The 25,948-nt window shown below is 49.8% G+C and overlaps 1 protein-coding gene across 24 annotated transcripts in view; it reads left to right on the plus strand.

Moving 5' to 3' along the window:
• The window catches only part of LOC101953695 (zinc finger and SCAN domain-containing protein 2-like), a 222,750-nt gene extending 200,078 nt beyond the window's left edge, over window positions 1–22,672 (plus strand). For 11 of the 24 annotated variants that reach the window (XM_065564835.1, XM_065564839.1, XM_065564842.1 and 8 more), the window contains 3 exons: window positions 14,197–14,323; window positions 17,027–17,140; window positions 18,482–22,672. In XM_065564835.1, the coding sequence (XP_065420907.1) occupies window positions 14,197–14,323; window positions 17,027–17,140; window positions 18,482–20,607 (2,367 nt within the window). In that variant the 3' untranslated portion in view covers window positions 20,608–22,672. The other 13 variants (XR_010592071.1, XM_065564849.1, XM_065564848.1 and 10 more) reach the window with 13 other exon arrangements.
• The last annotated feature ends 3,276 nt before the right edge of the window (window positions 22,673–25,948 follow it).

The raw sequence follows: 25,948 nt of genomic DNA on the forward strand, positions 1-25,948 counted from the left end.
GCTGTGAAATACGAAGGGAAGCTGTCGGGATTCCTGTCCCCGTCCCCTGCTCAGAGCTCTGCTTCCTGCATCAGCCAGGGCTGGCAGGCGTGTGGGAAATGAGAAGACCCTGCCCTGCTCCATGTGCTGGGGGGACAAGGAGCTCTCACCTTCTCCCCACCCCCTAAAGCCTGCTGGCTGGTCTGAGCAGGGTGTGGATGGGATTCTGCTTTTCTGGGCCTCCTCCCCTGTGACTAGTAGGATTGTTGCTGGGGCTGCAGATGCTGAGTGGAGGAACTGATGTTTCAGATGCCGGTGACCTTCGAGGAGGTGGCTGTGTATTTCACTGAGGTGCAGGGGGCTCTGCTGAAACCCAGACAGAGAGGCCTCTACAGGGACGTCATGCAGGAGAACTATGAGATGGTGACCTTGCTGGGTAAGGGATTCCTGTGCCCTCAGCTATTAGATGCCGTGAGGTCTGCACATATGAATCTCTTCAGGTTCTTCCCTGGTCAGTTGGATTTGGGGGAGGGTCACATTGTCCACAGCTGCAGTGAGGGAGAGACTTGCATCTCCATACCCCCTTCAAGGGAACAGGGAAGTCAGAAACCAAATGGACAGGCTAATTCATCCCCATCTCTCCAGCTTTCAGGGGATCAGAAGCAGGGTATTGTCCTGCCTGTATTATTTCTCCTTCACACACGGTTCACCTTGCTCCATCTGTGGGGAGGGCTCTAGGTTCTGCAGGCTTGGAAATAGGCAGGAGTTTAACACCCGAGCTGTGTGTGTCTCAGCAAGTCCCCCAGAGCACATCTACCCTGAGACCTCCTAGTGAGGGTGTAACAACACTTCCGCGCCCTCAGAGATCTGCTGCTCCCATAGGGTCTGAGTTACCACAATCTCCTGTAGGGTCAGGTTAAACTCAGGGAATGTTCCTTTTGACAAATACTCTACCAGTGCTCCATGCGCCCTGAGCTTGCCTGATTTCACTCCCTGCGCAGTATTCCCCATTCCCAAACCTGACCTGATCCCCTGCTGGAACAAGGGGAAGAGCCGTGGGTTCCAGATCTCCAGGCTGCTGAGAAAAGGGAAAGCCCGAGAGGTTCCTGCACAGGTGAGGAATGAGGGAAACTGAGACAGAAACATCTGGCGAGTGAAGGAGAAAGTTTGGACTCCCAAAAACTTACTGTGAGCGAAAGCCTTCAGTTGTGCCCCATCTCACCCAGGTCAGGGCGGCGTCATATAATCAAGGCAAATATCAGTCATGGCTTCCCACTCATCCTGTTAGCTGTAGGAATTTCCTCCCTGACTTTGCTTCCCTGGGAGTGTTTGGGTGGGATGTGGCGGCAGAATCCAGTGTCTCCATCTCCCCAACGGTCACTGTGTTGTGTTTTCCCTCTTTGCTATTCCCCTTTCAGTCCTTTCTCCCCGGCACAGGCAGTGACTCCTGTCTGGATTCTCTCTCTCCCAGCAGGTGATAGGACAGGGAGTGAGAACAAGGAGGAGACTCAGCAGCAGGAAGGTCCTGAGCAAGTGGAACCGCACGAGAAGTTTTTGAGAAGAAGTGAAGGGAATTTTTCCCAGTGCTTGGAACAGGGAGAAGCCTGGGGAGATCGACACAGATCAGAGATGCAACTGGGAAACTATCCCGGGAAGAAACTGGATGAATCCACTGAACGTGAGGGAGGATGGAATGATCCCAAGGAAACCACAGTCCAGCAGACAAGACACAATGAAGAGAAACCCTACAAATGCCTTGAGTGTGGGAAAAGATTCCGTTTCAGTGCAAACCTTATTAAACATTGGAGAACCCACACAGGAGAGAAGTCCTATGAATGCTTGGACTGTGGGAAAAGCTTCAGTGAGAAGTCACACTTCATTACACACCGGAGACTGCACACAGGAGAGAAACCCTATAAATGCCTGGAGTGCGGGAAAAGCTTTAATGAGACGTCACACCTTATGTCACATCACAGAACCCACACAGGAGAGAAGCCCTATAAATGCTTAGACTGTGGGAAAAGCTTCAGTAGGAAGCCTTATCTTATTAAACACCAGAGACTGCACACGGGAGAGAGACCCTATAAATGCCCCAAGTGTGGGAAAGGTTTTATCGAAAGTTCATCCCTTAATAAACATGAAAGAATCCACACCGGAGAAAGACCCTATACATGCCTTGAATGTGGGAAAAGTTTCATTCAGAAGTCACAACTTATTATACACCAGAGACTGCACACAGGAGAGAGACCTTATAAGTGCCTTGAGTGTGGGAATGATTTCAGTAGTCGCTCCCACCTTATTAAGCATCAGAAAATCCACACAGGTGACAAACCCTATAAATGCCTCGATTGTGGGAAAAGTTTTGTTGACAGAACAAAACTTACCACTCATCAGAGAATCCACACAGGAGAGAGACCCCATAAATGTTTAGACTGTGGGAAAAGCTTTATTGAGAAGTCACAACTTATTCTACACCAGAGACTGCACACAGGAGAGAGACCTTTTCAATGCTGTGAATGTGGGAAAAGTTTTATTCGGAGCACAGTGCTTATTACACATCAGAGAACCCACACAGGAGAGAGACCTTATAAATGCCTTGAATGTGGGAAAGATTTTAGCGAGAGCTCAAAGCTTATTACACATCAGAGATCCCACACAGGAGAAAGACCCTACAAATGCTTGGACTGTGGGAAAACTTTCAGTCAGCGCTCATACCTTACTAAACATGGGAGAATTCACATGGGAGAGACATCTTATAAATGCCTTGACTGTGGGGAAAGGTTCAGTAAGAGATCAGAGCTTACCAAACATCAGAGAATCCACAAGGGTGAGACACCCTAGGAATAGCCTGACTGCAGACACACATCAGGGACCTACACAACAGAGAAACCTTGAATGTGGGGGAAGCTTCATTTGGTGCTCCCAGAGTATCAGGCATCCGCAAATCCGCACAGGGAAGAAACCTCTGAGGTGTTTTCAAGGGGGAAAATGCTCCAAGTGGAGCTAACACCATGTTGGACATCAGAGACTCCTCCTTACAGCAGGGAAATTCTCTGAGTGACCTGACTGGGGCCGGCCATGGTGACAAACCCATTTCCTCGTTCCCACACACATCAGGGGCGTTTGGCTCCCAAGGATTCAACTGCCCATCGCTGCGGTGAGGATCCAGCAGCAGCCGAGCATCAGTTGGTCAGTGACCCTCTGGCTCCGCCTGGTCTCAGCAAACCCCAGGCAGAGGAGGAGAAGCCCCCATCAGCCCCTCCTCCCGGCTGCAGCTCTGGCTGCTGAGCTGATGGGCCACAGGTGGGGGAAGGGAGACAGAGAAACTCCTCCAGCCGCTCCCTCTGCCTGGCTGAAGTCCCCCCCTCCCTTCCCCTCCCAACCAGGATCCCCCTGCCATGGAGATGAGGAGAAGGACCCTTGGGCCAGGCCCCACCTTCACTCTACACACCTGTCCTCATCCCCCATCTTCCACCAGCCCCTGGGCTGGGCTCCCCCACTGACCTGGAGCTGTTCCCTGCAGGGGGAGTGTCCCTGGGGGCTGGTAACTCCTCCCCTCCCTGAATCCCCCAGGGTGCTTGGCTCTGGGGGATCAAACATTAAAGGACCAGGGCGATGGGTTGTGGGGAGGACACTGGGGATTGAATAGTTGGGGCTGTTGGAGCAGGGAAGCTGGGTGCTGGGGTATCGAGTGTTTGGGGATCATGGTATAAGAGGCGAGGGAGAGCACAGGGGTAGAGAGGTGCTGCCTCATCACTCTGCCCCTTCTCCCTGCCCCCTCTGCATTGAGACAGCATCTCTGAGAGGGAGTGATTTCCACAGGGCCCTTTGTGGGAGGTCTGGAGATCCCACTTCTGTTTCCGCAGCATCAGCCTCTGTGTGTCTATGGTAGGAAATGTGGTCAGGATTAGCCAGCACAACTCTGTGACCCTGCACCAGATTTCCTAGTGTAAACTCTCCTTGAGCATCTTATGTGTAAGGCTAAGATTTTGTCATGGATATTTTTGGTAAAGGTCATGAACAGGTCACGGGCAATAAAGAAAAATTCACAGAAGCCTGTGACCTGTCCATGACTTTTACTACTCATATCCGTGACAAAATGGGGAGGGAGAAGGCTCCAGCACCTATCGTTGCTGGGGATCTGGGGTCCCATGTTGGGTGGGGAGGTGCGGGGGCTCTGGCTGGGTCTCAGAGGGCCTTCCCCCCTGCCGTCTGCAGCTCGGTGCTCCGGAGGTGCCCCGCAACCCATGGCAGTTAGGGAGCTATGGGGGGCCCAAGCTGCCTGCAGTTACTCAGAGCTCTGGGAGCCACCCATTGCGGCCAGGAGCTGTGGGGTAACCCCACGGCTTGCAGCAGGTCAGAGCTCTGGGGGGCAGCTTTCGGCTGCCATGAATGGCAGGGGGACCCCACAGCTCCGAGCCACCATGGGCTGAAGTCATAGAGGTCTCTGGAAGTCACAGATTGCCTGAGTTCAGCGACCTCTGTAATAAAATGGTACCCTTACTTATCTGTTCTGATCCCCTCCCATTCGCAGAATGATTGCTAATCCCTGAGTTCCCCCGTTGGGGCCGGATTGTCTCATTCCCAGATAGTCTCACATTACACCAGGCCATGCTGAAAAGCATGTAGTGTTTGTACATTTTCTCCCTTTATGCACAAGAATTAACAAGATGCTAAAAAAATGGGGAGCAGGGGCAGTAAAATGTGGTGTTTTAGCTTCTGTGCTATTTCAGGGCAATGGGGTGAGTCTCAGGTATTCCCTCCTTCCCCCATCATCGTCACGATCCACTCTCGACACAGCAGCCTCTGTCCAAGCAATGGAGAGTTTTATCCTGTCCCCGTTCTACCCCTTCACCTAAGGTGTCACTTTACCACCGAGTCCCTGGCTCTCCATGCTTAGGAAGCACAGTTTTGATGTCTATGATCAGAGGGCTGGAGAAGAAAGTGTCATAGACCTAGGAGTGGGTGGGGAAATCCCATTGAACCTAAAACACAGTTTGACCTTTCAGATCTTATAGCCCTGTTTCCATCGATTGGTAAAATTGCTTCCCGGCTTTTTCTAGGCTAGTCCAGATCATTTGTAGATGGGAAGATTTGTCTTTTTCTTTCTTTTATTATGATGATGCTAAAACTTTTGCAACTAATACAACCAAATAATGAGGCGAGAAGCGAAGCCAGTTTAGCCACTTCAGAAGAAAATGGGTAAATTTATTTTCCTGATTTTGAGTCTTGAGATTGATGATTCTCTGGGATTTCACTTTATGAACATGAAAGTGTTTTATAGCCCACCCTGGATTGTGGGTTTTTCTCTCTTCGTTAAGGCCGTTTGGTCACATATTTTGATATTGGTTGAGTTTGACAGGATGGAGGTCAGATTCATTGAGGCCTTCACAAGACAAATGATCATTTGCCAGAATAGTCCTTTTTTAGATTTTATTTTGATCTTTATCTAACCCTTTGTCATGAGATTTTTTTGTATCGTTTGAACAATGACCGTGATCAATATCTCTCAGGACAAACACTGATAGTGTGAGATACATTCACAGTGTGCGAGCCCGAGACTGAAAGAGGGAATGAAGTTAATGCCTGATCCCTGAAGTGATGTGAGATACCGTTTGGAGGGGGAGAAGATCAGGGCCAGCTCCATGGTTTTTGCCGTCCCAAGCGGCGGAAAAAAAAAAAAAAAAAAAAAGCCGCGATCACGATCGGCGGCAGCTCCACCACCTTCTTCGGTGGCAATTTGGAGGCAGGTCTTTCCCTCCGAGAGGGACAGGGACCCTCCGCTGAATTGCCGCCGAAGAGCTTGACATGCCGCCCCTTCCCCTTGGCTGCCCCAAGCACCTGCTTGCTCAGCTGGTGCCTTGAGCCAGCCCTGGAGACGATGAGGGGAACAGAGCTGGGAAATTGCTGGGTTTGTTCCTCAGAGTTAGATGGCAGAGGCTGAGAACTTGCTGCACCAGTGCCAGAGAGAAACTTGAATTGGATTGTGAGTGTCGTGGGAAGCTGCCCCTGAAATTTAAAGGACCATGAACAACACCTCAAAAAATGATACGGGGAGGGGCAGCATCTCCCTATTGCTGAGATGCCGAGGTTGGGCGCAGGCAAGAAGGGAGCTAGGAATATCAAAAGACCTGGGCAGCCTTGAAACCATGCCGACACCCAGCATTGAGGCCAGAGGGAGATGGGGAATCTGACAGTCCAGCTGCTCACTGTGATGCTGCATCTCATATTCATCACAGAGATACTATTATGATATGATTAGAGCATAGCTATGATGTATTTTATACAAGATAGGTCATGTGAAAGATCATTGAAAAGGTTATGATTTACTGATTATGATTATCCTATTTGTATGCATCTATCATTTTTGTATTTGAAGTTAGGAATATTGGCTACGCATCTGTATTAGAAATGTGTTTACACTTGGGGAACGCCCACTAGGCAAAAGATTGTCAATAGGGCTGTCAAGCGATTAATGAAATTAATCATGTGATTAAACAAATTAATTGCAATGAATCGCAAGATTAACAAAATCACGCGATTAATTGAACTGTTCAATAATTATAGAATACCATTTATTTAAATATTTTTGGATGTTTTCTACATTTTCAAATATATTGATTTCAGTTACATCACAGAATACAAAGTGTACAATGCTCACTTCATATTTATTTTTATTACAAGTATTTGCACTGTTAAAAAACAAAAGAAATAGTATTTTTCAGTTCACCTAATACAAATACTGTAGTGCAATCTCTTTATCATGAAAGTTGAACTTACAAACATAATATTATATAGAAAAAAACTGCATTCAAAAATAAAACAATATAAAATTTTAGACCCTGCCAGTCCACTCAGTCCTACTTCTTGTTCAGCCAATCGCTCAGACAACAAATTGTTTACATTTGTGGGAAATAATGCTTCCCGCTTCTTGTTTACAGTGTCACCTGAAAGTGAGAACAGGCGTTCTCATGGCACTGGTGTAGCCACCATCGCAAGATATTTATGTGCCAGATGTGCTAAAGATTCATATGTCCCTTCATGCTTCAACCACCGTTACAGAAGACATGCATCCATGCTGATGACGGGTTCTGCTCGATAACAATCCAAAGTAGTGTGGACCAATGCATGTTCATTTTCATTATCTGAGTCAGATACCGTTAGCAGAAGGTTGACTTTCTCTTTTGGTGGTTCGGGTTCTGTAGTTTACACGTCGAAGTGTTGCTCTTTCACGACTTCTGAAAGCATGCTCCACACCTCATCAGATTTTGGAAGGCACTTCGGATTGTTAAACCTTGGGTCGAGTGCTGAAGCTATCTTTAGAAATCTCACATTGGTACCTTCTTTGCGTTTTATCAAATCTACAGTGAAAGTGTTCTTAAACCAAACAACATGTGCTGGGTCATCATCCGAGACTTCTATAACATGAAATATATGGCAAAATGTGGATAAAACAGAGCAGGAGACATACTATTCTGCCCCAAGGAGTTCAATCAAAAATGTAATTAACATACTATTTTTTTTAAATGAGCATCATCAACATGGATGCATGTCCTTTGGAATGGTGGCTGAAGCATGAAGGGGCATATGAATGTTTAGCATATCTGGCACTTAAATACCTGGCATTGGTGGCTACAAAAGTGCCATGTGAACTGCTGTTCTCTCTTTCAGATGACATTGTAAATAAGAAGCCAGCAGTATTATCTCTTGCAAATGTAAACAAATTTGTTTGTCTTAATGATTAGCTGAACAAGTAGGACTGAGTGGACTTGTAGGCTCTAAAGTTTACATTGTTTTGCTTTTTAGTGCAGTTATGTAACAAAAAATCTACATTTGTAAGTTGCACTTTCACAATAAAGAGAATGCATTTCAGTACTTGTTGAGATGAATTGAAAAATACTATTTCTTTTTATCATTTTTACACTGCAAATAGTTGGAATAAAAATAATATACACTTTGATTTCAATTACAACACAGGATAGAATATATATGAAAATGTAGAAAAACATCCAAAATATTTAATGCATTTCAATTGGTATTCTATTGTTTAACAGTGCAATTAAAACTGCGATTAATCATGATTCATTTTTTTAATTGTGATTCTTTTTTTTTTTAGTTAATCATGTGAGTTAACTGCAATTAATCGACAGCTCTAATTGTCAGTCTAAATGGCTGGCTGGGAAGGGCCATTAGGGAGAACAATAGGTTTTAAAAGAAGCTAATCTCCCACCAGGAAGCCTTCCTGAAGACCCTACAAACAACCTGGAGTCATGGCTATTGTGACACTGCAGGGTCATGTGACCAGATCACCTGGTACTGTACTCTATCTTGGAAAACCAGTGTTTTTCCACTGAAAGACAAGGGACCCAAGCTTGGAGACAAAGGGTTCCCGTCACATACAGAAGCTATTTAAGGCAGAGGAGAGACATCATGATTCTTCACTGACTCCCCGCCCAAAGGAGACGCTGGGAAACACCTGAGGAAAAAGGACTGAACTGTGGGGAAGTGCTGAAGCCAGGCTAGAAGGGTTTCTAGCCTGTGAAAGGAATACCTGGGGTTTTTAAGCTGTAAGCAAGGGCAATAGGCCCCTTAAGAATCTCTGTAACCTGCTTAAACCATTATTTAGAGTGAGAAGTTGCTACTCATATCCAATCTCCTTAGTATATAGAATTTAGATTGCACTTTATTTGCAAGATGATCTGATTTGATGTGTTTGCTATTCTTATAATCCCTTAAAAATCTATATTTTGTAGTTAATAAACTTGTTTTGCTTTATCTAAAACAGTGTGTGTTTGAGTTATAACTTGGGGCAGAAAGCTGTTGTCTATTCCTCTCCACATTGAGGGAGGGGGCAAATTTCATGAGCTTACACTGTACAGTTCCTTGTGCGGCGCAAGACGGTATACGCTGGGTTTACACTCCGGGGGAGGGGGGTGTCGCCTTAGGAAGTGGGAGGAGCCTTAGCTGTGCCTTCCCATGCAGAGCTGATCACAGAGTCTGTATGAACTCCAGCTGGGTGTGTCCCTACCTCTATGTGTGCTGGTAAAGTGCAGACTGAAGCCTGGGAGAGGGCTTGGCAGGCTGGTCACAGCAGTACAGTGTATAGGAAGCCCAGGCTCGTGGGTCAGGTGGGCTCAGTGGTACCCCAGGGAAGAATGCATCACAACTTCCTCCCCATCTACCGCAATGTCCTGTGTGGGGACAAGAGAGACTGTCTCTGCCCCACTCGTCCCACACTGCATCACTCTTGTAACTAACCCCCTGTGCCCCATGCTCACCACTTGTGTATGGTTATGATATATAGTGTACAAAGTATGCCTGGTGAGGGATCATTGGAAAACCCATGATCTGCTGAATATTACGCTGTTGAAATGCATGTAACACCAGTGCATGTAGAATGGTGAGATTGTACTCTGTGTTTGTTACTAGGGTGACCATATTCCAGGTTCCCAAAAAGGACACTGATGAGGAAGGTAGCTAGGGGAGGGTGAAGTTCTGGGTGCTGGAGGGGATACTCACAAGGTGAAGGCAGTGTCAGTCACTTTCAGTGTCAGGGCGCTTGTCACAATCCCAGAATGCAGTGACAGCCGTCCCTCAACACCTACCTGCGGGACCCCCTCCCCAGGGCTGGGAGCTGGGGTATGGGCTGTTCCCCTCCCAGTTTGACACCAGACCATTGATAACTACTCGGAGTACAGTCTTTCAGCCAGTTGTGCATCCACCTTACAGTAATTTCATCTAGACCAACAAATTCCTCCCTGCTGGTCAGAACTGAGTCTAACCTGGTGGCCCGCAGTTACTTCCCCCACCATAAGAAAGCAGAAGTTGTCCCCAACGTGTTCCCAGAACTTATTGGACATTGGGTGCTACTCGGGTGGCCAGGTGCCCGGTTTTCGACCAGAAAGTCCAGTCAAAAAGGGGAGCTGACAGTGTCTGGTCAGATCTAGTGACTGGACACCCAAAGTCCAGTTACTGGGAGAGCCTTGGTGGGGAAAGGCAGGGCAGGGTGGGACCTCGGGGGAAAGAGGTGGGGCAGGAGAGATTCCAGCACTGCTGCTGGTGTGTCTGGTTTTTAAAAATTACCAAGTTGGCCACCCAGGTAGCTAGCTGAGAGGCTGTGAAAAATATGAACAAACTTACAACTATCACTTTTCACAGCAGCCGCCTTACTAGCTAGCAATAAATAAATAACGATACTGATGTGTACATCAGGGTGAGGGGACTGTTGGCCTCAAGATCCAGAGATTGACAATGGGCACGGGCCAATGCTCCAGGTCAGCCTGATGGACAGGGCAGACAGGCCAATGAGGAAGTCAGAAGTCTGGGGTCACATCCTCTCTGTGAGCTGGAGGGGCCAGAGCAGGGCGGGAGCTGCTAAGGAGAGAGCAGAGCAGCGCCAGCCAGAGCCAGAGAGGCACAGCCCAGGGAGCCGAGCTGGAGGCAGTGCTGAGGCAGAGGGGTGCAGTGAGTAGCTGGGGAGAGTGAGGGGGGATCCTGTGCAAGGAACCAGTGCAGGGAGACGTCTCCAGCCAAGAGGGCTTGCAGGACTTTTGTGGTTCATCCCACAGAGCGGTGATGGTTTTTCCTTTAACCTCTGCCATTTTTTCCTTATTTTTTTTTAGTACTTGCTGTTTAATAAATTGTATTTGTTCTGAACTCTATGCAGTGGTCAGGGAAGAGGTCAGGGAAGCGTCTGGAGTGGGCAGAGCACTCCGGAAGTGGGGATGCCCTAGTCCCTGTCCTGAGTCATCACAACACAATTGAGGATCGAGCCCCTCATGAATCCTGGGCCCAGCCTTGTCGGGGTTTCAGGGACTAGAGTGGAAGGGGAGTCCCGGCGGGCAGGCAGGCCTCTGGGTGAAGGGAGTGGGAGCCGAGGACTCAGATCCTTCTGCTGTTTGATTCCACCAGGGTGGTGGATAAGCCAGGAAAGTTCCCCACCACATCGGGACCATTCCCCTGCTGACCTCTGTGCATATTTATTTTTTCCTAAAGTTAATTAAGTATTTTAGGGGAAAGTGTCAGAGCAGCCACCAGCCAGAGCTGCTGGCAACACTCTGAGGCCATCAAAAATTTGGTCATGGGAAGCTCATGGGTAGATGATCAGGATGGGCCCTTCTGCCCCTAAAGTCTACAAGTCTAGCAGAGGCCAGACACAGAGAGGCGAAGCGCAGCGCGATGGGTTGATCGCTAGGACCCAGGAGCAGCTGGGAGGCGGCTCTGGGGGGAGCGATCGCTGGGATCAGTCCCGGCAGCAGGAAGTGACTCGCAGCCGCCGCGGTGACTCTGGCTCCAGGCTCCCGGCGAGATCCCCGAGCCCCGGCGGCTGGTGCTGGGAGCCCGGACCCCTGGCTGCAGCCGGGAGAGGGGAATCTCCAGCAGGGCCCTTCCCGCTGCTCCCCAGGAGCCTCTCCCAGGGCAGAGCCCCCAGCCCGGCCAGGCCCCTTCCCGGCCCGGCCCCTGCCCCAGGGGGCCCCGCTCGGAGGGAAGGTGAGAGAGACCCGCCCCCCCATCACCCCCGGGCTGCAGGGGGAGGTTTGGCCCCAGGCTGCTCCCAGCGGAGCTGGCTGCGATTCCCGCCCTGGGCCCGGGAAAGGGGCCGCCAGCTCCCGGTGTGTGCGGGCCGGGGGGAGCCAGCCCGGGCCGTACTGGGGGCTGGGATTGGGATTGGGACTGGGAAGACACACGGTAGGGGACTGAAGAGGGCCGGGGGGGGGGTGTCAGGGTAAGGGAGGATTTTAGGGGGCAGGATGGGATGGGGACAGGGGATGTGCTGAGGGCAGGATGTGGCGATGCAGGGCAATCAGGGGAGACTTATAGGGCAGATAGGAACAAGGCTGCAATAGAGGGAAACTGAGTGGGGGGTCACTGCGAAGGAAAAGGGGGATGTGGGGAGGGGAGGCTGGGGGGAAGACTGTGAGAGCAAGAGCAGACTGGCTGGAGGAGGGAGAGAAACAGGGTAGGGGTCAGGGAGAATGAGAGGGAGAGATACAAGGGCAGCTCCCCCACCCCATGGGGCAGGAGAGGGTGAGGGGCTGCCCCATCCAGCAGCCAGAGGGGAATTCTTTTACCGCAAATAATCAGTGGTGCTTTGGGGGTAGGTGGAGACTTTGCTTAAGGCCTCAGAAGCTACAAGGCAAATATCCAGACACCCACACACCTGCTCCCAGTGTATTATTTTCAGACACACGCATGATTTTGGGGTCTGTCTTCTGAGTGTTGGGGGCTGCCCAGGGCCCTGGTCTGATCTCTGGGCAGGTTTCACATCTCAGCCACACCGGTGTCTGACCGGAGTCACTGCTGGCTCTGCCAGAGGGTCAGGGGAGGCTCTATGTATTTTGCCGCCCCAAGCACGGCAGTCAGGCGGCTTTCGGCGTGCCTGCGGGAGATCTGGCTGGTAACGCGGATTCGGCGGCATGCCTGCGGGAGGTCCGCCGGTCCCGCGGCTTCGGCGTACCTGCCGCCAAAGCCGTGGGACCGGCAGACCTCTCACAGGCATGCCGCCGAAGGCTCCCTGACTGCTGCTCTCAGAGTGACCGGCAGGCCGCCCCCCCCCCCCCCAGCTTGCCGCCCCAAGCACTTGCTTGGTGCCTGGAGCCTGGAGCCGCCCCTGCAGGGGGTGAGTGCAGATGCACCAATGGGATCAGCCTCTGCCTGCCTGGCCCTGGGAGCTGCAGGGGTAGCACAGGGAGGCTCAGTCATTAGCTGCTGCCACCAGAGGGCTCTGGCTATTGCTCAGGGAGAGGAGGAGGCTGGTGTGTGTCTTTCTCTGCTCCTCATATTAGAGCCCTTGAATTGAGCTGCCTGGGTCAGATGCTGCTGCCTCCTCTACCTGAGAGCCCTGAGTGTGAAACTGCTGCTCCCCAGCTGGGGCTGTGCCAGGGACAGACCTTCATTAACCCCCCCCCCCCTCTGTGCCCAGCCCAGGTGGACACTTTTGCTGGACCTGGAACTAGCCCCCTGGGGCAGCCCCAGGCTTTGCTGACACCAGCTCCTGAGTCAGAGACCTTCAGGTGATGGGGAAAGGGCTGGGGCCGGGCAGGACAGTGACTCTGCACAAAGGGCCCCTTTCAGGGTCCAGCTGGTGAGTTTGTACCGGAGGGGGAGGGGCTCCCCAGGTGTCTGCAGGTCCCAGAGCTGTTGCCCCCAGTGACACAGGGAGACTGACTCTCCTGGGAACAAGGGGAGGAGCTGGACGAGTTGCCCTCCTCAGGGGGAATCCCCCACATGGTTCCTTTGATTCTGCTCTTTTCTAGCATTTGTCTTAGAGACTCTGTCCCTGGGGGGGTTAAAAGTGTCTCAGGGGTTCAGTGCTGGTGGGAGGGGCCGGGTCTGTGTTGTAATAAAGTGACTGAGGGTTTTCCCAGCATGGCAGAGAGCAGAGCGTCTGTCTGCAGGGAATCGGGATGTGAAATGGACTCAAGCCCCTTCTGTAACTTTCCCCCATCGCCCCTCTTGCCCTGACAGGCTGAAGACTCACGTCCACGTTTTGCTCCAGATCCAGGGGACAGGGAAGGGAAATGGCTGTGATGGAGCCAGCTCAGGCAGGGGATTTTCAGGGAGCTGCAGGGGCAGTTGCTGTAGAGGGGGAGCGGCAAGAAACACACAGGGTGAGGCAGGGAGGGCACAGGGTGTGGAAAAACCCGCTGGGACACATTCAACTTGGAGCCTGATTTTCTGAACAGGCCCATTAGTGAGGGCGGGAACATCCCCCCCATTTCTGAAACAGGAAAAACCCCCCTGGGCAGATCAGATGCCCAGTGCTGGAGCCTGAACCCACTGGCCAGAGGCTGCTGTGAAATACGAAGGGAAGCTTTTGGGATTCCTGTCCCTGCCCCTGGCTCAGAGCTCTGCTTCCTGCATCAGCCTGTGGCTGGCAGGCATGTGGGAAATGAGAAGACCCTGCCCTGCTCCATCTGCTGGGAGTAGGGTGACCAGATGTCCCCATTTTATAGGGACAGTCCCAATTTTTGGGTCTTTTTCTTATATAGGCTCCTATTACCCCCCCACCCCTGTCCCGATTTTTCACACTTGCTGTCTGGTCATCCTAGCTGGGAGGGACAAGGAGTTCTCACCTTCTCCCCACCCCCTGAAGCCTCTTGGCTGCTCTGAGCAGGGTGCGGGTGGGATTCTGCTTTTCTGGGCTTCCTCCCCCCACGAATAGTGGGATTGTGGCTGGGGCAGCAGGCGCTAAGTGGGGGACTCTTGTTGTTTCAGATGCCGGTGACCTTCGAGGAGGTGGCTGTGTATTTCACCCAGGGGCAGGGGGCTCTGCTGGACCCCTCTCAGAGAGCCCTCTACAGGGACGTCATGCAGCAGAACTATGAGACGGTGACCTCGCTGGGTAAGGGATTCCTGAGCCTCAGCTATTAGAAGCCGTGGGGTCTGCGTGTCTGAAGCTGGTCAGGTTCTTCCCTGCTCAGTTAGATTAGAGGAGGAGGGTTGCGTAGTCCAGAGCTCCAGGGTGAGATCTCTATACCCCATTCAAGGGAACAGGAGAGTCAGAAACCTAATGGACAGACTAAATCATCCCTCTCTTACCAGCTGTCCAGGGGCCAGAAGCAGGGTATTGTCCTGCCTGTATTATTTCTCCTTCACACACCGTTCGCCTTGCTCCATCCGTGGGGAGGACTCTAGATTCTGCAGTGTGCCCACAAGGGGGGCCGTGATACCGGCGAAAGAATGACACTCGGTGCCTGAGAGTAAAAAGCAAGGCTTTACTGAAGGAAGAACTTACACTCCAAGCTGCGCCGGGAGTCCCTGAGGCGCGCGGAGCGGCTGCGGGGGATTCTGACCGTCCGGGACAGCTGGCCAGGCAGGACTCCACTGAAGGGAGTCTGCTGCAATGCTGTATCCCCCCGTGCTTATCTCAAGGTTACATGGGGTCAACAGCTGGCTACATTCATTTCATTCATAAATCGTACTCATTATATAAGCTAACTTGTTTACAGACAAAAACATGCTGAACTATCACTACACTACATTTTGGCAGGGTCTGTCGAACAAGTTCATTGCATGGCCTTCAACTACACAGCCTGCATCTTCCGCTCGCATTCAGTCACATACTCACTCCGCAACTTAGCTCCTCGCCAAGCTTCCGCAACCTGTCCCCTACATGCAGGCTTGGAAATAGGCAGGAGTTGAACACCCGAGCTGTGTGTGAAAGTAAGTCCCCGAGAGTGCACCTATCCTGAGACCTCCTAGTGAGGGTGTAACAACACCTCCGCGCCCTCAGATCCCTGCTGCTCCCAAGGGGTCTGAGTTACCACAGTCCCATGTCGGGTCAGTTTAAACTCAGGGAATGTTCCTTGCAATGTTCTCTCTAATTTTTTCCATCCACGTGCGGAATATATTTTGTTATGCGCGGATGTGCATCACCAGTAGAAACAAAAAATCTAGATATAATATATATTTTTAAAAAGTTACCATAGGGATAATTACTCCAGGCAGGACAGGTTAGATATTTTAGAACTAACAACTCAAAGAATTAAATTTAAATGTAAGAGAGAAATAAAAATTATGAAATGCATAGACCAGTCAAAACAATAACACACTTTGAAAGAATAAAATTAAGGAGAATATATGTGCATTGCAGGAAATATGAAGGAGTAATAATAAACAACAATAACACAAGTATGTGTTGAGAGGTGAGTGTGAAAGATTCCGTGTATGTGTGTGTGTTTGTGTGGTGTGTGTAAAGACACACGGACTCGGCATGCATGCGTGTGTCTGGAGACACGGTGTGTGCGTATGCAGGCACACAGACTATGTGTGTGTTTGTGGAGACACTGTGCATGTTACACAGGGACACACAGACTCTTTCTGTGTGGAGACACAGTGCGTGTGTGTGTCGAAGCACACCAACTCTGTCTGTGAGTGGGTGTGGAGACACTCTGTGTGTGTTTGTGTGTGTTTGTGGAGACACATTATGTGTGTGTGTGTGGAAGCACACTGACTCTGCGTATGTGTGTGGAGACTGTGTGCATGGACACACACAGACTGTGTGTGTGTATATAGAGACACGCAGACTCTGGGTGTATGTGTGTAGAGACTGTGTGTGGAGATACACAGACTCTGTGTGTGTGGAGACACTATATGTGTATAGACACAAACACTGGGTGTGTGCATGTGTAGACTCACCCAAAGACTCTGTGTGTCAGTGTGTGTGTGTGTGTAGAGAGACACAGACTATGTGTAGAGACCGTGTGTGTGTGTAGACACACAGACTGTGTGTGTAGATACACAGCATAGACACACAAACAGTGTGTGTGTGTGTGTAGACACACTCTGCGTGCATGTTTGTGTGTGTGTGTGCATGCAGACACACAAATGCTGTATGTGTGTGTATGCAGACTCACACACCCTGAGTGTGTGTGGGTGCGTGTAGACACACACAGACTCTGCATGCGTGTGTGTGCATGCAGACACACACTGACTCTGCATGTGTGCACGAGTGGAGACAGTGTGTGTGTGCGTGTAGACACACAGACTGTGGGGGGGGGTGGAAACACACAGACTGTGGAGACACTGTATGTGTGTGTATGCAGAGACACAGAGACTCTGTGTGTGTGTATTCGTAGAGACACTGTGTGTGTGTGTGTGTGTGTGTGAAGACAGACAGAGAGATTGGGTGCTGGGGAAGCAGACTCTGTGTGGGGTTCAGACCTCAGACCCTCTCCTGCTCAGAGTGCTGAGCGAGGCTGTTCAGTCTCCCCTGCTGGGGTACAGGAGCGGGGGGAAGGGGTACCCTGACATCAGCACCCCTTTTCCCCTGCCCCTGCTCTGCACAACCAGCAGGAGGGTCCCAGGAGCCACAGGGGCTCAAAGGCAGAGGGCTGCATTGCAGGGCCTGGGGGAGGGGAGCACCTGAATCCACGCTACCTGCTGGATGTGAGCGGCTCTGGAGCCTAATCAACTGCGCGGCACTTCAATCACTCCTGGGTGGCCGCTCCAGCACGCAGCTTACAGGGAACATGGGTTCCTTGTGACAAATAATCTACCAAGACTCCCCGCACCCTGACCTTGCCTGATTTCACCCCCTGCGCAGGATTCCCCATTCCCAAACCGGACCTGATCGCCCGGCTGGAACGAGGGGAAGAGCCGTGGGTCCTGGATCTCCAGAATGCCAAGGAAAGGGAGAGCCTGAGAGGCACCTGTACAGGTGAGGAGTCAGGGAAACTGACACAGAAACATCTGGCAAGTGAAGGAAAAAGCTGGGACTCCCAAAATGTGCTGTGAGCGAGAGCCCTCAGTTCTGCCCCGTCTCACCCAGGTCAGGGCTGCAGTCAGCACGCAATGTTCCCTCTAATTTTTTCCATCCATGTGCAGAATAAATGTTGTGTACACCGAGATATGGGCCTATGTGCACCACCAGTAGAAACAAAAAACCTAGATATAATATGTATATTTTTTAAAAGTTACCACAGGGCTAATTAGTCCAGCCAGGACAGGTTAGGCATTTTAGAACTCACTACTCAAAGAATTAAATTTAAGTGTAAAAGAAATAAAAATTATGAAATGCATAGACCAGTCAACACACTAAAATAACAATATTAAAGAATAAAATTACAGAGAATATTTGTGCACTGCAGGAAGTACCAAGAAATAATATCAACAATAATACAAGTATGTGTTGGGAGCTGAGTGTCACACAGAGACTGTGTGTGTGTGTGTGTGTGTGTGTGTGTGTGTGTGTGTGACACAGAGACTGTGTGTGAGACAATGACACAGACTGTGTGTGTGTGACACAGAGACAGTGTGTGTGCTGGCTGCTGGGGAAAGCAGTTTGCTGTCTCTTTAAGACACTCACTGAAAGCTTTCCTGCTCTGTCCTGAGCCTTGTTGTTTGCCTTCCCCTGCTCTGCAGAGATGTGGTACATGGGTAGGGGAGGGGGGGAGAGAGAGAGAGAGTCAGCTGACTGCTGGGGAAATCTCAGAAACAGTGCATTGTCTCTTTAAGAAAGGCACTCAGTCACCCACCACCATTCAGACCTCAGGCCGTAGCAGCTCCGAGTCCTCCTGAGCCAGGCTGTCCCTTCTACCCTGCTCTGCAGAGATGGGGTACACGGGGAGGGGGAGGGGGACACCCTGACATCAGCACCCTCCCACCCCCTGCTCTGCACAGCCAGCAGGAGGATCCCAGGAGCATCTGCAGGATGGAGCAACCTGTGGGGAGGGGCACCTGAACACATGTTGCTGTCTGTGCTTGCATTTGAATCTCTCCTTCGTGGCAGCCCAAGCCTGCAGCTTACAGGGAACACAGGCAGGTGTTGTATCATCAAGGCAAATATCAGTCAGAGCTTCCCACCCATCCTGTTAGCTGTCGGGAATTTCCTCCCTGACTTTCCTTCCCTGGGAGTGTTTGGGTGCGATGTGGAGGCAGAATCCAATGTCTCCATCTCCCCAACAGTCACTGTGTTGTGTTTTCCCTCTTTGCTATTCCCCTTTCTGTCCTGTCTCCCTGGCACAGACAGTGACTCCTGTCTGGATTCTCTCTCTCCCAGCAGGTGATAGGACAGTGAGTGAGAACAAGGAGAAAAATCAGCAGCAGGAAGGTCCTGAGAAAGTGAAATCGCAGGAGAGGTTTTTGAGAATTGCTGAAGGGAATTTTTCCCAGTGCTTGGAACAGGGAAATGCCTGGGGAGATCGACACAGATCCGAGATGCAGCTGGGAAACTATCCCATGAAGAAACTGGATGAATCCATTCCATGTGATGGAGGATGCAAGGATCCCAAGGAAGTCACAGATCAGCAGACAAGTCACAATAAAGAGAAACCCTACAAATGTCTTGACTGTGGGATAAGTTTTAGCAAAAGTTCATCCCTTATTCAACATGGGCGAATCCATACGGGAGAGAGACCCTATAAATGCATAGAGTGTGGGAAAGGTTTTATTGAAAGTTCATCCCTTACTAAACATGAAAGAATCCACAGAGGCGAAAGACCATATAAATGCCTTGAGTGTGGGAAAAGTTTCAGTATGAAATCAACCCTTAACACACATGAGAAAACCCACACGGGAGAAAAACCTCATAAATGCTTGGACTGTGGGAAAACGTTTGGTCAGAACTCATACCTTATTGAACATAGGAGAATCCACACGGGAGAGAGACCATATAAATGCCTTTACTGTGGGAAAACTTTTAGTCAGCGCTCACACATTATTAAGCATCAGCGAATCCACACGGGTGACAAACCGTATAAATGCCTCAATTGTGGGCAAAGTTTTGTTGACAGAACGAAACTTAATAATCATCTGAGAATCCACACAGGAGAGAAACCCTATAAATGCTTGGAGTGTGGGAAAAGCTTCATTCAGAAGTCACAACTCATTATACATCAGAGAGTGCACACAGGAGAGAGACCGTATAAATGCCTTGAGTGTGGGAAAAGTTTTAGTCAGAGCTCAAAGCTTATTACACATCAGAGAACCCACACAGGAGAGAGACCTTATAAATGCCTTGAGTGTGGGAAAAGTTTTATGGAAAGTTCATCCCTTATTCGACATGGGCGAATCCACACAGGAGAAAGAGCCTATAAATGTCCTGAGTGTGAGAAAAATTTTACGGAAAATCGATCCCTCATTAAACATAGGAGAATACACACGGGAGAAAGACCCTTTACATGCCTTGAGTGTGGGAAAGGTTTTATTGAAAGTTCATCACTTACTAAACATGGAAGAATCCACACAGGAGAAAGACCCTATAAATGTCTTGAATGTGGGAAAAGTTTCAGTGTGAAATCAGCCCTTAATATACATCAGAAAACCCACACAGGAGAGAAACCCCATAAATGCTTGGACTGTGGGAAAACTTTCAGTCAGATCTCATACCTTATTAAACATGGGAGAACCCACACGGGAGAGAGACCATATAAATGCCTGGACTGTGGGAAAACCTTCAGTCAGCGCTCATATCTTATTAAACATGGGAGAATCCACACTGGAGAAAGACCCTATAAATGCCTTGACTGTGAGAAAGTTTTCAATGAGCGATCAGCCCTTATAAGACATGAGAGAACTCACATGGAAGAGAAACCCCATAAATGCTTGGACTGTGGGAAAAGCTTCATTCAGACATCACAACTTATTATACACCAGAGAGTGCACACAGGAGAGAGACCCTTTAAATGCTGTGAGTGTGGGGAAAGTTTTATTCAGAACTCAAAGCTTATTACACATCAGCAAATCCACACAGGAGAGAGACCTTATAAATGCCTTGAGTGTGGAAAAGGTTTTAGTCAGAGTTCAACGCTTATTACACATCAGCGAACCCACACAGGAGAGAAACCCTATGGATGCCTTGAGTGTGGGAAAGGTTTTATTGCAAGTTCAGCTCTTACTAAACATAGGAGAACTCACACAGGAGAAAGACCCTATAAATGCCTTGAGTGTGGGAAAAGTTTCAGTGTGAAATCAGCCCTTAACATGCATCAGAAAACCCACACAGGAGAGAAACTCCATATATGCTTGGACTGTGGGAAAAGTTTTAGTCAGCGCTCATACCTTACTAAACATGGGAAAATCCACACGGGAGAGAGACCTTATAAACACCTTGACTGTGGGGAAAGCTTCAGTAAGAGCTCAGAACTCACCAAACATGAGAGCATCCACAAGGGTGAGAGACCCTAAAAACAGCTTGACTGCAGGAAAAGCTTCAATTTGACTTCACACATCAGTGACCCACACAACAGAGAGACCTTGAATCTGGGGGAAGTTTCATTTTGTGCTCCCGGAGTATCAGGCATTCACAAATCTACATAGGGTAGAAACCTCTGAGATGTCCTCAGTGTGGAAAAGATGCCAAGAGGAACTAACTCCATACTGTACATCAGAGACTTCTCTGCACAGCAGAGAAACAGTGCCCTGATAAAGGGGGACCATAGTGAAAAATCCATTCTCTTGTTCCCACACCCATCAGGGGCATTTGGCTCCCAATTATCCAGCTGCCCATTGCAGGAGTGAAGATAAAGCAGCACCTGAGCATCTGCTGGTCAGTGACCCTCTGGCTCTGCCTGGTCTCAGCAAACCCCAGGCAGAGGAGGAGAAGCCCCCATCAGCCCCTCCTCCCGGCTGCAGCCCTGGCTGCTGAGCTGATGGGCCACAGGTGGGGGAAGGGAGAGAGAGAAACTCCTCCAGCCGCTCCCTCTGTCTGGCTGAAGTTCCCCCCTCTTCCTTCCCCTCCCAGCCGGGATCCCCCTGCCATGGAGATGAGGAGAAGGACACTTGGGCCAGGCCCCCACCTTCATTCTAGACCCCTGTCCCCATCCTTCATCTTCCACCAGCCCCTGGGCTGGGCTCCCCCACTGACCTGGAACTGTTCCTTGCAGGGGGAGTGTCCCTGGGGGCTGGTAACTCCTCCCCTCCCCAAATCCCCCAGGGCGATGGGCTTTGGGGGATCAACTGTTAAGGGACCAAGGCGATGGGTTCTGGGGAGGAAACGGGGGATTGAATGGCTGGGGCTGGGGGATATCGAATGCTGGGGGTATCGAGTGTTTGGGGACCCTGGGATAAGAGGCGAGGGAGAGCACAGGGGTAGAGAGGTGCTGCCTCTCATCACTCACCCCCTCTGCCCCTTCTCCCTGCCCCCGCTGCATTCAGACAGCACCATTAGCAAAGACTGATTCTCACAGGGCCTTTTGTTGGAAGCCTGGATTTCCCACCTCTGCTACAGCAGCATCAGCCTCTGAGAGGGAAGCTGCGCTGCCTAGTGGATAGAGCTCTGGCCTGGAACTCAGGAGACCTAAGCTCTATTCCCAACTCTGCCAGCAGCTTGCGGGGTGACCCGAGACAAATCTGTGCCTTCCAGAGAGGGAATAAATGGGGGGTGATAATATCAGCCTCCGAGTGTCTGTTTAGGGCAGGAGAAGTGGTTGGGATTAGCTAGTGCGTCTCCTTTGTTCCGCCTCCCCTTTTGTAGCCTAGACTGACCCATAGTGGTTTATTCCAACCCCTATTAGCAAAGTGATCGTTAGAGTCACTAAGTGCTCCCTTTGGAGTGAGATTGTGTCATTCCCATATATTAAATTAGTTTGACAGGTTGTAGCTCAGGTTTATTGGGGACTTCAAAAGACAAATAATCACTTGCCAAAATAGTCCTTTCTGATTTTCTTTTCACATTTCCCTAGGCTCTGTCATGAGTCTTTCTTGATCTTTGAACCGTGAAAATGACCAGTATCTATCCGAGAGTCAGAGACTGAAATGGGGAAGGAAGTGACTGCCTGATCCCTGCAGAGATGTGTGATACATTCAGGAGTGGGGAGAGTGTGGGTGGACAGGGCCTTGAAAGGGCGCTGTTTGCTTTTGCGAGCCAGAGAGCTGAGTCTGAGAACTGTGAACTCACTGCACATGTCCCAGAGAGAGAGAGGAAATGTCCTACAAGTGCTGGGTAAAGTCGTCCTTGAACTCTAAAGGGCTATCAATGATGCTCCAAAAGGATTGATGTTGAGAGGAGTCGGCGTCTCCCCATTGCTGAGAGGAGGAGGCCGGGCAAATGCCTCTCATGGATTGTTAGCGCTTTTCTACCAGCTTTAACTTGTTCCTCTTCCCTGGGGCGCATGTGTGGCTGGAGCACCAGTATGCTGAGCTGGGGCTGAAATGCACCGTGCCGAGCTGGGCGTTGGATTGGGCGGGGGGGGCAGGATTTAGCTTTTATTTCTTGCTTTGAAAAGAATAAAGTAGAATTTAGTTTCTCAAACTCCCAGCGTCCCTTGTCTTGAATAATGGGGATGAAGGGGAATGGTCTTTAATGGACTCCGCGGCTTTCTGGCTGTCACCCATTGACGCAGCTGGGGAAAAGGCTGGTATTCTGGGGTGTATTAACGTGAGTGTTGTAGGAGGTCGTTGTCCCACTCTGCTCGGCCCTGGGGAGGCCTCAGCTGGAGTCCTGTGTCCAGTTCTGGGCACCACACACTTTCAGAAAGATGAGGACAAATTGGATTGAGTCCTGAGGAGAGCAACAAAAATGGCAAAAGGTTTAGAAAACCCGACCTGTGGGGGGAGGTTAAAAAACGTGTGTCTATTACTCTTGAGAAAAGCAGACTGGGGATGGTCTGCAGCCATGCTAAGGGCTGTTATAGAGACTGGGGATCAGTTGTGCTCCATGGCCACTGAAGATAGGATGAGAAGTAAAAGTGTTAAGCTGCAGCAAGAGAGATTTAGGTTCGATATTAGGAAAACTTTTTAATCCTACAGGTATTTAAGCTCTGGAATAGCTTCCAAGGAAGCTTGTAGTGTCCTCAGCATTGGAGGGTGTTGGGGTTTTTGTGTGTTTTTGGTTTTTTAAGCCCCTTGCAGGTGTTATTTCACCATCCCTGAGCTCCAAAGACTGCAGGTTCCGGCTTTGACATTTTCTCAGAGTGCCCAGGACCGTGAATCTCCTTGTTACCCCCCTGCCTCAGTGCGAGGGGGACGTGTTGCTGCTGAACTGGGTGTCAATTCCCTGTCACCTCCAGCCTTTAGCTCCCCACACAAACTCCCCAGGGCTCTGCCATTCCTTACTTTGCCATGCAGGTTAACACTAGGTGCAACCTCGTCCTCCAGCTCCTCTGATGTGTCCTGCAGTGTCCAGCACCTCTCCACTAGACACTCAGAAATTCCCAGGTAAGCCGTCCCTAAAGGGACCATAACAGCTTGTTTGATTCAATTGAGGATCAGCGCCAATATAACATCACAGCACTGAGATATATTTGTAGTGAAAACAAACCGGAGTTTATTAACTAAGATTTAAGAGAGGGTGAGCAAAGCAATAAGATCAATAGTTTGACACATCAAACACCAGGTATAACAGGATTCAGATAGTCTGAGTATAACTTTAACAAGCATTCTCCTAGGGTCACCAGCCACCATCACTGGGATCCTCCTTTCCATGAATACAAAGTGTGCTCTCCTGTTTGCTTCCTGAAGGATCGCAGGGTGCGGTTCTTGTCCCTTAGTTATAGTCCAGTAAACCGCTGATGTGCCTCCCCCCATCCCACCTTGTTGGTTCTCCAGTGTGCTCTTTCTTTTGGTCCTATATGCCACTGGCTCTCAACCTTTCGTAACCACTGTACCCCTTTGTCTTGCCTACCCCCAAGTTTCACCTCACTTAAAAACAACTTGCTTACAAAATCAGACATAACAATACAAAAGTGTCACAGCCACTAGTACTGAACGATTGCTGACTTTCTCATTTTTACCATATAATTTTATAAAAGAAATCAATTGGAATATAAATATTGTACTTACATTTCAGTGTATGGTATATAGAGCTGTATAAACAACTCACTGTCTATAAGAAATTTTAGTTTGTCCTAACTTCACTAGTGCTTTTTGTGTAGCCTGTTGTAAAACTAGGTAAAGATCTAGATGAGTTAATGTACCCCTGGAAGATCTCTGTCTACCCCCGGGGGGGCACTTACCCCAGATTGAGAACCATTCCTATATGCAAACGGCTTCAATTAAGTTCCTTAGAATGCTTATTCTACATGTGGACTGTGGGAGAGAGATGACTAGATATCCCTTTGTCTGGCAAAACGGGTTTCTTAACCCTGCATCTATTCAGACTTTACAATAGTTTTGGTATATAAATGTAGTTCCTTAAAAATCATTTGCCCACATTTCTTGCAATGATCATGAAGAACAGTTTGACACATAGGTATGGGAACTAGGGGTGCTTGTTTCCGGAGCCCAAAAGCGGCGTTCCATGGTGGTGAGCATGTCCATGAATGCCACAAGCAAACTCATGTCATTTGCGTTACTCGGGTCGATATCATCGTCAGAGTCCTCACTGTCACTTTGGATCTTAAGGAATAACTCGACTGCCAAACGTGACGTGCTGGCGAGATTCATCAGCATATTCCTCAGCAGTTCGGGCTCCATTCCCACAGACCGAAAGGGAAGACAGAGTGTGCAGTACAAAAAACGTTGAAAGATGGTGCCAAATGTGGACAGAAGCAAAGGGAATGCTGGGATGCGAACTGATGCATCATGGGGCGTTGGGACAGGTCCCAGAATGCCCAGGATGGGGGCAGGAGTTAGGGTGAAGGGAGCACAGTGCTGGGATTAGGGGTGCAGAAGGGAGGTGCAGGTGTTGGGGTGAAGGGGGCACAGTGCAGGGGTTAGGGGCACAAGGGTCGGGATGTACGAGGGGCAGGGGTTAGGATGAAAAGGGCACTGCAGGGATTAGGGGTGCAGAAAGGAAGTACAAGGGTAGGAGTGAAGGGGGTGTAGGGATTAGGGGCACAGGAGGGGAATGCAGGGATTAGGGACAAAGAGAGCACAGTGTCAGAGAATAACAGTTCTCACTTTTTGTTTGGGTACAGCAAATCAGATACTTTATTATCTCTATCAATTGCGCAGAGGGAGAGAGCTAAATAGGTCTCTCAGGTAAACAATTTCAGCAAGCATTTATACCTTTTGTTACAGACAATAATGAGCAACAGCTGCATTTTGTTTATACATAGGTCATTCTGATATCTTGTTTTGCTTACTAATGTAGACTCTTAGTCTACATTCCATATTATCTACACAAGGTCGCAACAACTTCTCACACAGTTCTTTCCCACTTGCTTCTACAAATCTCGCGTTATTAGGGTTACAGTTAGCATAACTCTTGCTAATGAACTGTCATGCATTGCATCCCCTTCCTGTCAGTTCTTTCTCTGCTTCCACAACAGTGTAGGGGTTGGGGTGAAGGGATGGTGGGGAGCCCACGGGGGCTAGGGGCAATGGGGGGAACGCCATGCCCACACGGGCCAGGGGCACCAAAATGCAAGTTCGCAGTAGCCTGATACTGAGGCGATGTGGGGATAGTGGGTGGGGGTTTCCCGGGGAGGGGAGACCCTGAGATAAAGGGGTTACTGCCAGGAGGCAGCACCCCAGCTCACAAGGCACCGGAGTCCAGGGAGGGACACGGGGGGCCAAGTGGTAGTGGATCACCGGCCTGTAGAGGGCGCTCTGGGCTGGAAATCGAGCTAATTCCCTGAGAGACCAG

This window comes from Chrysemys picta, chromosome 12 (genome assembly GCF_011386835.1).
Source record: "Chrysemys picta bellii isolate R12L10 chromosome 12, ASM1138683v2, whole genome shotgun sequence".
Taxonomy (NCBI): domain Eukaryota; kingdom Metazoa; phylum Chordata; order Testudines; family Emydidae; genus Chrysemys; species Chrysemys picta.